The sequence below is a fragment of the Ruditapes philippinarum genome, unplaced genomic scaffold (genome assembly GCF_026571515.1).
Source record: "Ruditapes philippinarum isolate M1 unplaced genomic scaffold, ASM2657151v2 ctg9453_1_1_1_1, whole genome shotgun sequence".
Classification (NCBI taxonomy): Eukaryota; Metazoa; Mollusca; class Bivalvia; order Venerida; family Veneridae; genus Ruditapes; species Ruditapes philippinarum.
Window position 1 is genome coordinate 15,647 of NW_026854813.1, and position 14,152 is coordinate 29,798.

At 34.0% G+C, this 14,152-nt stretch overlaps 1 protein-coding gene across 1 annotated transcript; it reads right to left on the minus strand.

The window, feature by feature from the left end:
* Window positions 1-1,135: 1,135 nt before the first annotated feature.
* On the minus strand, window positions 1,136-5,619 carry LOC132741147 (uncharacterized). The gene is made up of 2 exons (XM_060729244.1): window positions 4,357-5,619; window positions 1,136-2,704 (listed from the first exon to the last, which is right to left on the minus strand). Exon 1 carries the CDS (start codon window positions 5,478-5,480, stop codon window positions 4,362-4,364), a length of 1,119 nt encoding a protein of 372 aa, XP_060585227.1. The 5' UTR covers window positions 5,481-5,619; the 3' UTR covers window positions 1,136-2,704; window positions 4,357-4,361.
* Between the last annotated feature and the right edge of the window lie 8,533 nt (window positions 5,620-14,152).

Here is a 14,152-nt window from a genome sequence, read left to right on the forward strand (position 1 = left end):
TAATTCACTTTTACAGCGTGATGTTTTCCTTTCTGATTGATATCTGCTTGCAGAAGAACTGATTTGGCGATAGTTTTTGCCATTGATTTTAGCAAGACACGTGCTAAAGTTTTTAACCGTGGGCGCTGCCATTTTTTTCTTATTGTTTTTTACCTCCGCTGTTGAAGAATATAGATTTGTTAAACGCGATGTCATTGGTAGATATTTTACGCACCTGTTGCTGTATATCGACGCAAATCGATTCATTTTACCCACGGTTGATTGCATGTTATGTAACATGTTTATCAATCGTGGGTATCCGACGATGAATATATACATGTATTTAAAAAAAAAAATTACAATAATTTCATATGATTTATGATATGAAATTATTATGTAATACAAGATTATGGACAATTTCTTGGCTTTCTAATACATTACGTAATTCTCGGTCAGTCTAATTATAAAAGACTACCCCAAGACTATGCCAAGACACCCAAAGGCTACCAAGACCCTTTAACTCAGACATCTGAAATGTACTCCATGTAAATGTGGATTAATTTTACATTATTTAAGGGAGGTAACTATGTGATTTACATGTACACATTGAATTATCTCCCTTCTGAGAAAATGAATGCCAACAAGTAATCAAAGCACTGAAAGTACTGTTGGAAGGAAATTTTCATAGAAATACCTAATGCGTGTGAATTAAAAACAAAGGAATATGTGCAAGCTTCAATCTACAGCTAGCTGATTTGATGACGTAAAATGTGACGTCATTGTTTCCGTTTTTGCACTACTCATGTTCAGTGGGCTGATAACTAGTTCTTGGCCCAGGGCCCCAAACCCATAAGTTGTGACACTCATAATCAGTTGAAATCATAGGCAATTCTGTTACTAATATAGTAATTAGTGAATTAATAGATAATACTACTGCATTATGCACACAAAGAACCACTCAGTTTGACCTAAATCGGCCATGACTTATATGACTACTTCATAGGAATTCAAGACCATGCCATAAGCATTATTTAATCATAGTTAATGAAGAGACTTTTTATTTTAAACTCAAGGACAAGAAAAGCTCATCATGTGCTTATATTTGTAAGTTCAAACATAATCCCCCAAATAAACTAGACTTACCTTGAGTCGACGTTTGGTTGGGATTCTATGTAGTCATACAGCAACTGGAGGGATCAAATGAGATGTGCGCATACCGTGACCGAGAACATTCAGTATTTAAAGCATTAAGCAAAATAATTTTTGCTTCAATAAAATAAAAAACTAAATGCAAAATGCATTAAAGAATGTGTCACACACATTCAGGGAGGGATGGGCGGGCATTTGATCCCTCCAGTTGCTGTATGACTACATAGAATCCCAACCAAACGTCGACTCAAGGTAAGTCTAGTTTATTTGGGGGATTCTATTACGTCATACCAACTGTCCGTCTCAAATGAGACTTTAAAGCAAAAAGCAAAAATTTTTTGCATGTAAATACAATGAACGGAAAAAATAAACATTCACATACCAACACGATTCATTCCGTCAATCCTGTGAACACTGCAGTTTCGTAAAGACTATCTTTAATAGGTTTATCGTAGTATTTTGCAAAAGTTGCTTCATTTGACCAACCTGCTACTTTCATGATTTCTTTAATTGGAATTCCAAAACATTTAGCTCTTGATACAGATGCTCCTCTTATACTATGAGATTGAAATCTTTTAATGTCAATGCCTGATAAAAACATAACTGATTTTAGCCATCTACTTATAGTTGTAGAAGTAACAGCTTTATGTGGTTTCATATAACTGACAAAAAGTCTTGATTCACTTCCTCGAATATGTTTAGTCCTGTTTATGTATTCAAGAAAAACACTATACACACATAACCTCCTATCTGGAGTATATTTTTTCAATTGAAGAACTGGATTATCTCTGCCTTTCTTAGACTGTTTTAATAACCCGCAATATTGTACAGTAATTGAATCCTGATCTTGCCTTAGACCATCAATAGTTATTAAACTTAATGAATGAGACCGACTTGCTTGAGTCAGAGCTATTAACATAGCTAACTTCCAAGTTAGCTGTTTCAAAGACAACCTATCTACTGGTGACAATGTCTTTAAATAACACAGTACCTTTGAAACATCCCAAGTTTCATTATATTTACTTTTTGGTGGACATAAATTAAACACACCTGTCATAAATTTAACCACTAAAGGATGAGCACCTGCTGTAAAACCATCTTCAGTAATACATAATGAAGATAATGCACTTCTAGCTGTATTTAGACTATCATACTTGTAACCCGAATGGAATAAATCTGTCAAAAAACTTATAATATTGTCTACAGTAACTTGAAATTTATCAATTTTCCTTTTACTACAGAATTCCACCCATTTGTGGATATACGATGAATATTGTTTTTTGGTGGAATGTCTCCACGATGCCATGATGATGTCGGTAGACTCTGATGAAATCTGTCTACTTAGGAACAATTCCCTGACAAACGACATACCATTAAGTGTAGATGACCTACTAGTGGATGAACTTTCTTTGTATTTGGCAGAATAAGTGTGTCTGTAGTCACTTTCAAAACATAAGGTACTTCTATTAACAACTGCATTACTGCTGGATACCAATACTGTGTTATCCAAAGAGGTGCCACCAGTATCATTTCCCCTTTGTCTTCTCTCAGTTTCTGTACTGTTCGACCAACTAAACTGAAAGGAGGAAATGCATAAATTAATACATCTGACCAACACAAAGAAAATGCATTAATTGCCTCCGCTTCTGGATCAGGTTTCCAGGAAACAAATCGATCAACTTGTTTATTCAATCTAGAGGCAAACATGTCAATTATTGGCACTTCAAATAATTTTACAATTTGTTTAAAAATATTTCTGTTAAGTTGCCATTCAACATTTTCATTGAAATTTCTACTTTGAAAATCTGCCTCATTGCTAATACCTGGAATGTGTGTAGCAGAAAGCCATATATTTTTCTTTAAACACCAAAGCCATATTTCTTTGGCATATTTATTACAAAGTTCAGATTTTATACCACCTTTATTCATGATATAAGAAACAACACAAGTATTATCTGTATAAATTTTTACATGGATGTCTTTTTTGTGCAAACAAAAAGATTTGACAGCATGGCAAACTGCTAACAATTCGAGAACATTAATATGAAAAACAGATTCTAGAGAGGTCCATCTACCTCCTATTTTTGTTCCATTACAAATACCTGCCCAGCCAACTAAACTTGCATCCGTTGTAATAGTCAAATCTGGATTGCCATGACTAATATGTCTTTTTTCGGTGGCTAGATTGTCAATCCACCACTTAAGTTCTCCCTTCATTTCATCCGATATAATCATATATGCATTGTAATTTCCTTTATTTTGCTTTAATGCCAAAATTTTTTCATTCTCAATTTGTCTATAAAACAAAGGACCATTTTCTACAGCTGAAAAGGTAGAAATCATAAGGCCTATAACCCTCGCAACTTGCTGAATTTTTTCCTTTTTCTGTCTATACAACACTTTGCATTCTTGGACAACTGTTTGAACTTTATCCAACGGTAAAGTAACAATCATATTGATGGAATCAATATCATTTCCCAAAAATGTAATTTTATTAGTTGGGATAAGAATAGATTTCTGGGGATGAACAATAAACCCTAATTTCCCCATCAAATTAACTGTATCTGTTATATTCAGATGACATTCATCACATGTATCTCCAAGAAGCAGAGAATCATCAATAAACCCTGAATTAACATGTCCAAGCATGCGAAGTGATGCATAAACTGGCTTCATCAACTTTGTAAAAATTCTTGGGGCACAAGAAATACCATTAGGCAGGCATACATATTGAAAAATTTTCCCATCTTTTTGAAATCTTAACTTAACTTGTTGTTCCTTAGCTATGGGAACTGAATAATATGCATGTCTTAAGTCTACACTTGCAAAGAAACAATTAGGTTTTACCAGTTTAAGGGCAGACTCAAATGTCTCCATTTTAAAATGATGATAAACAATACTCTCATTTAATAATTTAAGATTTAATATCATTCTAAACTCGTCATTCTTCTTTTTGACTAAGAAAATTGGAGAAATAAATTCATTTTCATGATGATCAACTTCAATCAAAACTTTCATATCAATCATTTTATTTATTTCTTGATCAATAATTTTACTTTCATTTTCACTGAAATTATTCCTTGTACATACGTAATTGACAGGATCATGCCCTTCTAAAAATTCAATATGACAATGCTTAACTATGTCTAATATATTTTCATCACTTGTCAATTTTCTCCAATTTTCTTCAAATAATTTCAATCTACCTGCCTGAAAAATATTACTAACCTGATTTACTTGTTCTTGTACCCCACACGGGAGTTTTTTGGTGGTGGAACCACTGAAGAACCATGACCTGGCCTAAAATAACCTCTGCCAGTACCACGAGAAAACATGCCTGGCCGACCACTACGTCTTCTACCAAACGGCCTAAATGAAGGATTTCTTCCAACATCTCTACCAATTTTACTAATGTCCTGGATATCCTTCACACTTTTGTTAATATCATCACCATACAGGTTTTCTGTAAACGGTAGGCTTGCAGAAGTCAAAGGGTAATATCGTGGATCTAAATCCGAACGATGACATTCCTTCCTCTTGTTGTTAATGAGTTTGTTGGACTGCCCCAACAAAGCAAGGGCATTTGTGCCCCATTCAATTGACTGGGTATCTAATTTTTCCCCTTCTTTATCCAACAATTTGGTAATGTTTATAGCAGCTTTCACAACAACATTTTGTATGGCTTGAAATTTCACATCGTCAGACTGTGATTGGGGTTTCAACAAACGCCATATGCAACCGTTCACCTTAGTTTTCACCAATGACTCACAATTAACGGGTCTGTGAATTTCTTTAACAATGTTTGACAAAGAATCATCAGCAATACCATTGCGGAAAGAATTGTTTACAAAAGTAGCAAGATCGTCATTTATTTCAGTGTCACATTTTTCCACACTCTGAAATTTGTCACACAAATTCCTAAATATGTCACTTTCATTACAAACCCTCTTGCGTGGTGGCTGGGAATCTTCACCAGACTCGCTGACATTGGACAAGACGCTGTGACTGTCAGAAAACCCATCATTACAACTGTCGTCAGGATAACAATATTCATCATATTCAACATATAAATCGTCAACCCTTTTTGATAAACTTTCAAGTTTAGAACCTTGTTTTGTTACGTTAGTGTTTAGTTCTTGCAAAATTTTAATGACTTCGTCATTTATTTTCTCAGGTGGTTGACTTTTCTGAGTGGACACTTTACCACGAGACTCATTTTTACGACCCTCGGACGCAACAGATTTACTAGACGACAACAATTTATCAGGTTGTTTATCGACATCTTTAGTCATGTTAGAACCAGATGTTCCTTGATTGATTACTTTTCTTCCCGATGTAGAGGCATCCGCCATCTTGAAAAGCACATGGAATGAAAATCTCAAAGCCGAAAGAAAAAACTGAAGTTTATGCCTCGCATAAACAAAATATATCAAGAAAAGAAATTAAATTGATACTGTAAAAATACAATATCTAATTTATCAGAAAATATGAAATAAAATAGATTAACCGCGTTAATCTAGGAATAGAGATTATAACTCTCGGTCTAATAAACGAACCACGTCCGTTCGGTACGGTATCAAAATGCGTACTGAATGTTCTCGGTCACGGTATGCGCACATCTCATTTGAGACGGACAGTTGGTATGACGTAATAGAACTAATTGTGTTTTAGTATGAAATTGATGTACATGCTGTTAAAGTCATAGCAAAACAAAGAACAATGATTTAAAATAAACTTTTATTGTCAAAACTTGCATAAAAGTAAAAATATATGTAATATAAAAAATAAATGATTAAATATATGGAGATAATGAAATTTAGTTTGTCAGATAAAATGTGTAAAAGGAACTCCACTGAGGTTTTTTGACATGATGAGAATGAAATTTATTTTTCTAGATTAATGTACCACTTGATGTATGTTTTGACCACTAATCTTTGAGAAAAATTTCAGATCATTTGCGCACTTCGTTTTTCAAGAATAATTATTCAAATTGTAAAAAAATTACCCAAAATGAAAGCGTTTAAACACATATCACGCAGATCAGGCTGAGAAAAGCATAAAAAAATTGATTTTCAATTCATTTCAAAGTATATTTCTTCACTATCTGTGCATATATTTCTGTATCAAGTGCCCCGGCTCATTTCTGTAGAAATTCAAATGTTATGTTTTAGGCTTTTAAACCTCAATGGAGTGAGTCCCTTTAAATTATTGGTACATATTGAGGTGATACAAGTTATAACAATCTGAATGAAAGAAGCTTTAATGCAAACGGCCAGTAATATAGGAGGTGCTGTTTTAAGGATTTTTTACATACAAGACTGACATTATACAACAAAATATAGTCAAAAGTAGAAATGTGCCCATAGGACTTGAATGCCTGCGTTAAGAACAATGCTTATATTGAGTGGGTAATCAAAATATGTACATAATTAGACAAGCCCACTGGCAGCATATATCAAGCCTGTTGCCATTATTCAGAACTGAACCTTAAAGCTTCAGATTGGGGAGAAAGATGTATACATAAGTGAGCATTTGTGATAAATGTTATGAAAATCCAGCCATGTATATAGAAATATACTCTCATGTTTTAAGTTATTATTTGACTTTTGATCCAAAGTAGTGACCTTGATCTTTGCAACAGACACCTGATTTTTCATACTACACTCCAACTCACTAAAGACTGTTAAATTTTGTCCAGAGTTATATGAAAAATCTTTATAGATTTCAAAAGCATTCAAATATTATCAGTTATAAATCATTTTTTTTTGCATATGATTTGGTAAGGAATGCATAATGTTGTATAAATTTTGTGGAATGTAACTGAAATCATACTTGACCTGTGTTTTGATATATTGTTGAATATACCAGTTATAAATTGAATCCTTAAAAGGTGTACAAATCTTATTGGTTAGCTTACAAGAGCATTTCTGTTTTCATATTTTACTAGGTAAAGTACAAAGAAATGATATTGTTATAATTTTATGAGCCATCACATCAAACCGTGATCAATGTAATATGAAGTATGGGAAAATAAGTAACAAGAAGTGCATGTTTAACTAAAACAGAATGTATGATTCAGAGGAACACTGTAAAAATAAAGTAAATAATGTTAAAAAAAAAACAACAAAAAAAACATAAAAAAAGTTGACCATCATTTGGACTTTCATGAGTTGGCCATGCTAATCTTAGAATAAGAACATAAATAAAATACAACATTATACAAAAGGTAGTACAAAAAATACAATGATCAAAAGTTTGAAAGTGAACACTTGTTGGTAAAATAAACAAGAATTTGTAACAGAGATACCAACGTCCCCCGCCTCAGGGAAGTTTTATATGAAGCAAAAAATTGTGCTATTTCAAAAGATTGAGGCAGGGATCTAAGGATTTTCAGTCCAAAATTATGATCAATGCTGGATCTGCAAATGCAACAATAAATTTATTAAAGAAATCAAATGAAATACTGAATTTCAAAATATATCATGTTATGCTTTGCAGGGATTTTTTGGCTTATTTTATAGCCGTTATTGGGACATATTCCCAATTGAAAATAGTATATTATTTTCCCAATCCAAAGGAAAATATTCCCAATTGAAAGTTACAAAAATATAAATATTGAATAAAGAATTCTAAAATCTTTGAAAATAATCTTTACTGTAATAGTGTTTAAATGTTTGAAGAAGCCATCCTAGGCAGTGATTGTTTGCATACATTTAATCACTGCAAACTTTCAGTCATACATTTTTTCCCAATTTTAACAAAATATCGCTGAAATTCTCAATTGCGGCAAGTATTTACAAAATCCTTTCAAAGATAAGAAAGGTATAGACTGGACACGAGATATACCCTCAAATGGACAATGTTGACCTTGAATGAGCAAGTGTGACCTTGACCCTGAAGGTAAGGGTCTGGTTGTTGCACATCATCGTCTTATTATAACAAACATTTGTGCCAAGTTATTTCAAATTCCTTCAATAAATGACAAAGTTATGGACCGGACACGAAATATACCCTGTAACAGGCTATGCTAATATTTGACCTCCAAGTGTGACCTTGACCTTGGAGGCAGGTGACCTGTTGTTGAGCATGACACATCTTCTCATTATTGTGAGCAATTGTGGCAAGAATTTACAAAATCCCTTTAGAGATAGGGAAGACCAGACACGAGATATACTCTCAAAAAGACAAGTTGACCTTGAATGAGCAAGTGCGACCTTGACCCTGGAGGTAGGGGTCTGGTTGTTGACATGACTCATTGTCTTATTATAACAATCATTTCTGCCAAGTTATTTCAAATTCCTTCAATAAAAGCTTGAAGTTGATAAAGATTTGTTCATACATATTTCAACAAGATTGTTGAACAAGAGGGCCATGTGTATATAGGCCCCTGGAGCCTATATGTTCCTTATGATCATCACCATCTTATGTGACAAGGTTCATAACCCTAGCACGAATATTTTCAAATTTATCTCCCCTTGAACTTAGAATTTTCCTCATAAAATACTACTATACGAAGTCTATGGAGAGCTGCCCTACTCGCCCCGGCGTCGGCGTCCACGTCCGCGTCCAGATTTCAGATTAAAGTTTTGGTGCAGTAAAATATTTTTATGCCCCCGCCATGTAATGGCCGGGGCATATAGTGTTACCCTGTTCCGTCATTCCGTCCTTCCGTCCTTCCGTCCTTCCGTCCTTCCATCCTTCCGTCCTTCCGTCCTTCCGTCATTCTGTCATTCCGTCATCATCAGTTTCCGTTCATTATCTTAAGAACGGTTGGGCACATTCAACTCAAATTTGACATATGGATATGTCATGAGAAAATACAGATCAAGTTCGAATTTGGTCATGGTTCGATGATTTTTGGCAGAGTTATGCCCCTTTTACTTTGAAAATAATATGAAATTTCAGTTTCCGTTCATTATCTCAAGAACGGTTGGACACATTCAACTCAAACTTGACATATGGATATGTTATGAGAAAATACAGGTCAAGTTCGAATTTGGTTATGGTTCGATGATTTTTGGCAGAGTTATGCCCCTTTTACTTTGAAAATAATATGAAATTTTCAGTTTCCGTTCATTATCTCCCCAACGGTACAACACAATCAACTCAAACTTGACATATTGATGCGTCAAAGGAATGCGCAGGTCAAGTTCAAATTTGGTCGTGGTTCGATGATTTTTGGCAGAGTTATGCCCCTTTTACTTTGAAAATAATATGAAATTTTCAGTTTCCGTTCATTATCTCCCTCAAGGTACAACACATTCAACTCAAACGTGACATATGGATGCGTCAATGGAATGCGCAGGTCAAGTTCAAATTTGGTCATGGTTCAATTATTTTTGGCAGAGTTATGCCCCTTTCACTTTGAAAGTAATATGAAATTTTCAGTTTCCGTTTATTATCTCCCCAATGGTACAACACATTCAACTCAAATTTGACATATGGATATGTTTCTGGAATGCCCAGGCCAAGTTCGAGTTTGGTCATGGTTCAATGATTTTTGGCAGAGTAATGCCCCTTTCACTTTGAAAATAATATGAAATTTACAGTTTCTGTTCATTATCTACCTAACAGTGTTACATTTTAAATTTTAATTTGACATATGGATATGTCAAAGGAATGGGCAGGTCAAGTTGGAATTTGGTCAGGGTTTGATGTTTTTTTGGCAGAGTTATGTCCCTTTCACTTTGAAAATAATATAGATACATCTTAAGAATAAGCAGTTTAAGTTTGAATTTGGTCATGGTTCAATGATTTTAGACAAACTTATCTTTCCTGAATGTTGGAAAAATTTTGAACTTTCAGTTTCAGCACTCATTCTTTTAGCCATTATTTTGGCTACAAATATGCAATATGCTTTTTCTAAAGGTTAAGACTGAATAATTTCAGTGCCTTGAACGTTGTATGGAAATGGTTTGTGTTAACATTGAAAAGTTTTAAGGGCTTTGAACTTAAAATGAAAAAAAAAAATTAATGCACCATCTGAAATTTTGGCTGCATGCGGGGGCATCCGTGGCATGATGGCACATTTCTAGTTCACTATAACTTTGTCATTTCTTAAAGTATCAACTTCAAACTTGAAATATATGTTCCTTATTATCAACCACATCTTATGTGACAAGGTTCATAACTTTAGCACCAATATTTTCAGATTTATCTCAACGTAGAATTTTCCTTAAAAAATACTATTTTTTACTGTTACTTCTTTATTTCTTAAAGGATCAACCTCATGCTTCAAATATAATTATGTACCTTATCATCATCCCCATTTTATGTGACAAGGTTCATAACTCTAGCACCAATATTTTCAGATTTATCTCCCCTTGAACTTAGAACTTTCCTTAAAAAATACTATTTTTTACTGTTACTTATTTATTTCTAAAGGGATCAGCTTCATGCTTCAAATATATGTAACTTATCATCATCTTCATCTTATGAGGCAAGGTTCATAACTCTAGCACTATTACATGTATTGCAAGAATTATCTCCCCATAAACTTAGATTTTTACTAGAAAAATGTTTATGTTTTACTATAACTTGTTTAGTTTTAAAGGTATCTACCTCAAACTTCAAATACAGTAATTCCTTATCATCAATTACTTTTTATGTGTCAATGTTCGTAACTTTTGAAGCAATATTTACAGATCTATCTCTCTTTGAACTTAGGATTTTCTTTTAAAATATATTGTAACTTCTTTACTTTTTAAGGTATTTACTTTAAACTTCAAATATATATTTATTATAATTACACACATAATTATACATAATTGATTTTTCTTTCATAGTTTTGTCCTCTTTACTGCGTCCAGTATTTTATTAGTCGACCTTGGCTGTCTCCTGTGACAGCTCTTGTTACTGTTACTTCTTTATTTCTTAAGGGATCAACCTCATACTTCAAATATATGTAGTTATCATCATCCCAATCTTATGTAACAAGGTTCATAAGTCTAGCACCAATATTTTCTAATTTATCTCCCCTTGAACGTAGAATTTTCCTCAAAAAGTACTATTTTTAGCTCATCTGTCACAAAGTGACAGGGTGAGCTTTGGTGATCGCTTTTCGTCAGTCGTCCGTCCGTCCGTCCGTCGTCCGTCCGTAAACTTTTACTTTAAATGACATCTCCTCATAAACCACTAAGCCAATTTCATCCAAACTTCACAGGAATGTTCCTTTGGTGGTCACCTTTAAAAATTGTTCAAAGAATTTAATTCCATGTAGAACTCTGGTTGCCATGGCAACAGAAAGAAAAAACTTTAAATATCTTCTTTGAAAAAACCATAAGAGCTAGAGCTTAGATATTTGACATGAAACATCTTCTAGTGAGTGTCTACCAAGTTTGTTCAAATAAAAGCCCTGGGGTCAAAATTGGCCCCGCCCCGGGGGGTCATTGATTTTCCCTATATGCATATAGTAAAAACTTAAAAAATTTCTTTTAAAGAACCCAAAGAGCTAGAGCTAAGATATTTAACATGAAACATGTTCTAATGGGTGTCTACCAAGTTTGTTCAAATAAAAGCCCTGGGGTAAAAATTTGCCCTGCCCCGGGGGTCATTGATTTTCCTTATATGCATATAGTAAAAACTTAAAAAATCTTCTCTTAAAGAACTCAAAAGAGCTATGGCTAAGATATTGAGCATCAAACATGTTCTCATAGGTGTCTACCAAGTTTGTTCAAACAAAAGCTCTGGGGTCAAAATTGGCCCGGCCCGGGGGGTCATTGATTTTCCCTGTATGCATATTGTAAAAACTTAAAAAATCTTCTTCTAAAGAACCCAAAGAGCTAGAGCTAAGATATTTAGCATGAAACATGTTCTTATGGATGTCTACAAAGTTTGTACAAATAAAAGCCCTGGGGTCAAAATTGGCCCTGCCCCGGGGGTCATTGATTTTCCCTATATGCATATAGTAAAATCTTAAAAAATCTTCTTTTTAAAGAACTCAAAGAGCTATGGCTAAGATATTGAGCATCAAACATGTTCTAATAGGTGTCTACAAAGTTTGTTCAAATAAAAGCCCTGGGGTCAATATTGGCCCTGCCCGGGGGGGTGGGGGGGGTCATTGATTTTCCCGAAATGCATATAGTAAAAAACTTAAAAAATCTTCTTTTAAAGAACTCAAAGAACTATGGCTAAGATATTGAGCATCAAACATGTTCTAATAGGGGTCTACCAAGTTTGTTCAAATAAAAGCCATTGGGTCAAAATTGGCACCTCCCCGGGGTCATTGATTTTCCTTATATGTGTATAGCAAAACTTAAAAATCTTCTTTGAAAAAAACCCAAATAGCTAGAGTTAAGATATTAAGCATGAAACATCTTTTAGTGAGTGTCTACAAAGTTTGTTCAAATAAAAGACCTGGGGTTAGAATGGGCCCTGCAATGTTGGGGGGGGGGGGGTTAGGGGGGGGCCTATATACAGGTGAGCGACCTCAGGGCCATCATGGCCCTCTTGTTTACTGTTACTTCTTTATAACTTAAGGGATCAACCTCATACTTCAAATATATGTACATAATATCGTCATCCCCATCTTATGTGACAAGGTTCATAACTCTAGCACCAATATTGCAATAATTATCTGCCCATGAACTTAGATTTTTCTTACTAGAAAATGTTACATTTTTCTATAACTTTTATGGTTTTAAAGGTATCTACCTCAAACTTAAAATACTTATTCCTTATCATCAATTACATTTTATGTGACAATGTTCATAACTTTTGAAGCAATATTTACAGATCTATCTCTTTTTGAACTTAGGATTTTCTTTTAAAATATTATAACTTCTTTACTTTTTAAGGTGTTTACTTTAAACTTCAAATATATATTTCTTATAATTACACACACATGTTGTGTGACAAGGTTCATAACTCTAGCTTGACTATTTCTAGAATTATTCTCCTTGATCTTGGAATTTATGTAATCAAATGCTATGTTTATACTATAACTTAATACATAATAATACATTATTGATTTTTCTTTCATAGTTTTGTCCTCCTTACTGCGTCCAGTATTTTATTAGTCGTGCTTCGCTGTGTCCTGTAACAGCTCTTCTCTTCTTTCTTGTCCCTGACACTAAAACTCACATAAGCTCTCTGTTGTGTTACTACTTTTCATTTGAAATAGATAAACTACATCTATTTGTAACAATTGATTAATGGCTAATCAAGTTCAAAGTCAAGTCAATGCAATGTAAATATTAACAGAAGCATATACCCCATTACAGTAGGGACAAAGCTTTGTTTTGTTCTTTTAATTAATTGGATAATACGCATCACATGTGTAGTTTATTCATTTGCATATTCATATACTGTTTATTTGCGATTTTTGCATATGGGCAAACTTTTGTCTATCATTTGAAAACTTGTTTTCATGTGACAGCATCTTACATGAATAAGTTTAAATGTTCAGGCACTGACTTTTCTATTAGCAGAATAATCACATTTTTTTGTTAACACTCTAGCAGTTGCATTTTTGCCTCAATCATCATCAAATTTTTTATTTCTTTTTTTCTTTTTTAGCTCACCTGAGCATTTAGGATCGATGATTGTCCGTCGTCCGTCCGTCCGTCGTCCGTTCACATTAAGTTGTTAACACTCTAGCGGTCGCATTTTTGCCTCAATCATCATCAAACTTGGTCAGGATGCTTATCTAGTTGATAGCTCGGATGAGTTGGAACATGGGTCATCTCGGATGAGAAACTAGGTCACAAGAGCTAAAATTAGAAAAACCTTGTTAACACTCTAGAGGTCACATTTTTGCCTCAATCATCATCAAACTTGGTCAGGAGGTTTGTCTAGGTAATAGCTCGGATGAGTTTGAACATGGGTCATCTCGGATGAAAAAGTAGGTCACCGGAGCTATAAATAGAAAAACCTTGTTAACACTCTAGCGGTCACATTTTTGCATCAATCATCATCAAACTTGGTCAGGATGCTTATCTAGTTGATAGCTGAGATGAGTTCGAACATGGGTCATCTCGGATGAAAAAGTAGGTCACCGGAGCTAAAAATAGAAAAATCTTGTTAA

Coding starts and splice junctions, on each gene's coding strand:
- LOC132741147 (XM_060729244.1), bottom strand. CDS start 5,480: ATGGCGGATGCCTCTACATCGGGAAGAAAAGTAATCAATCAAGGAACA.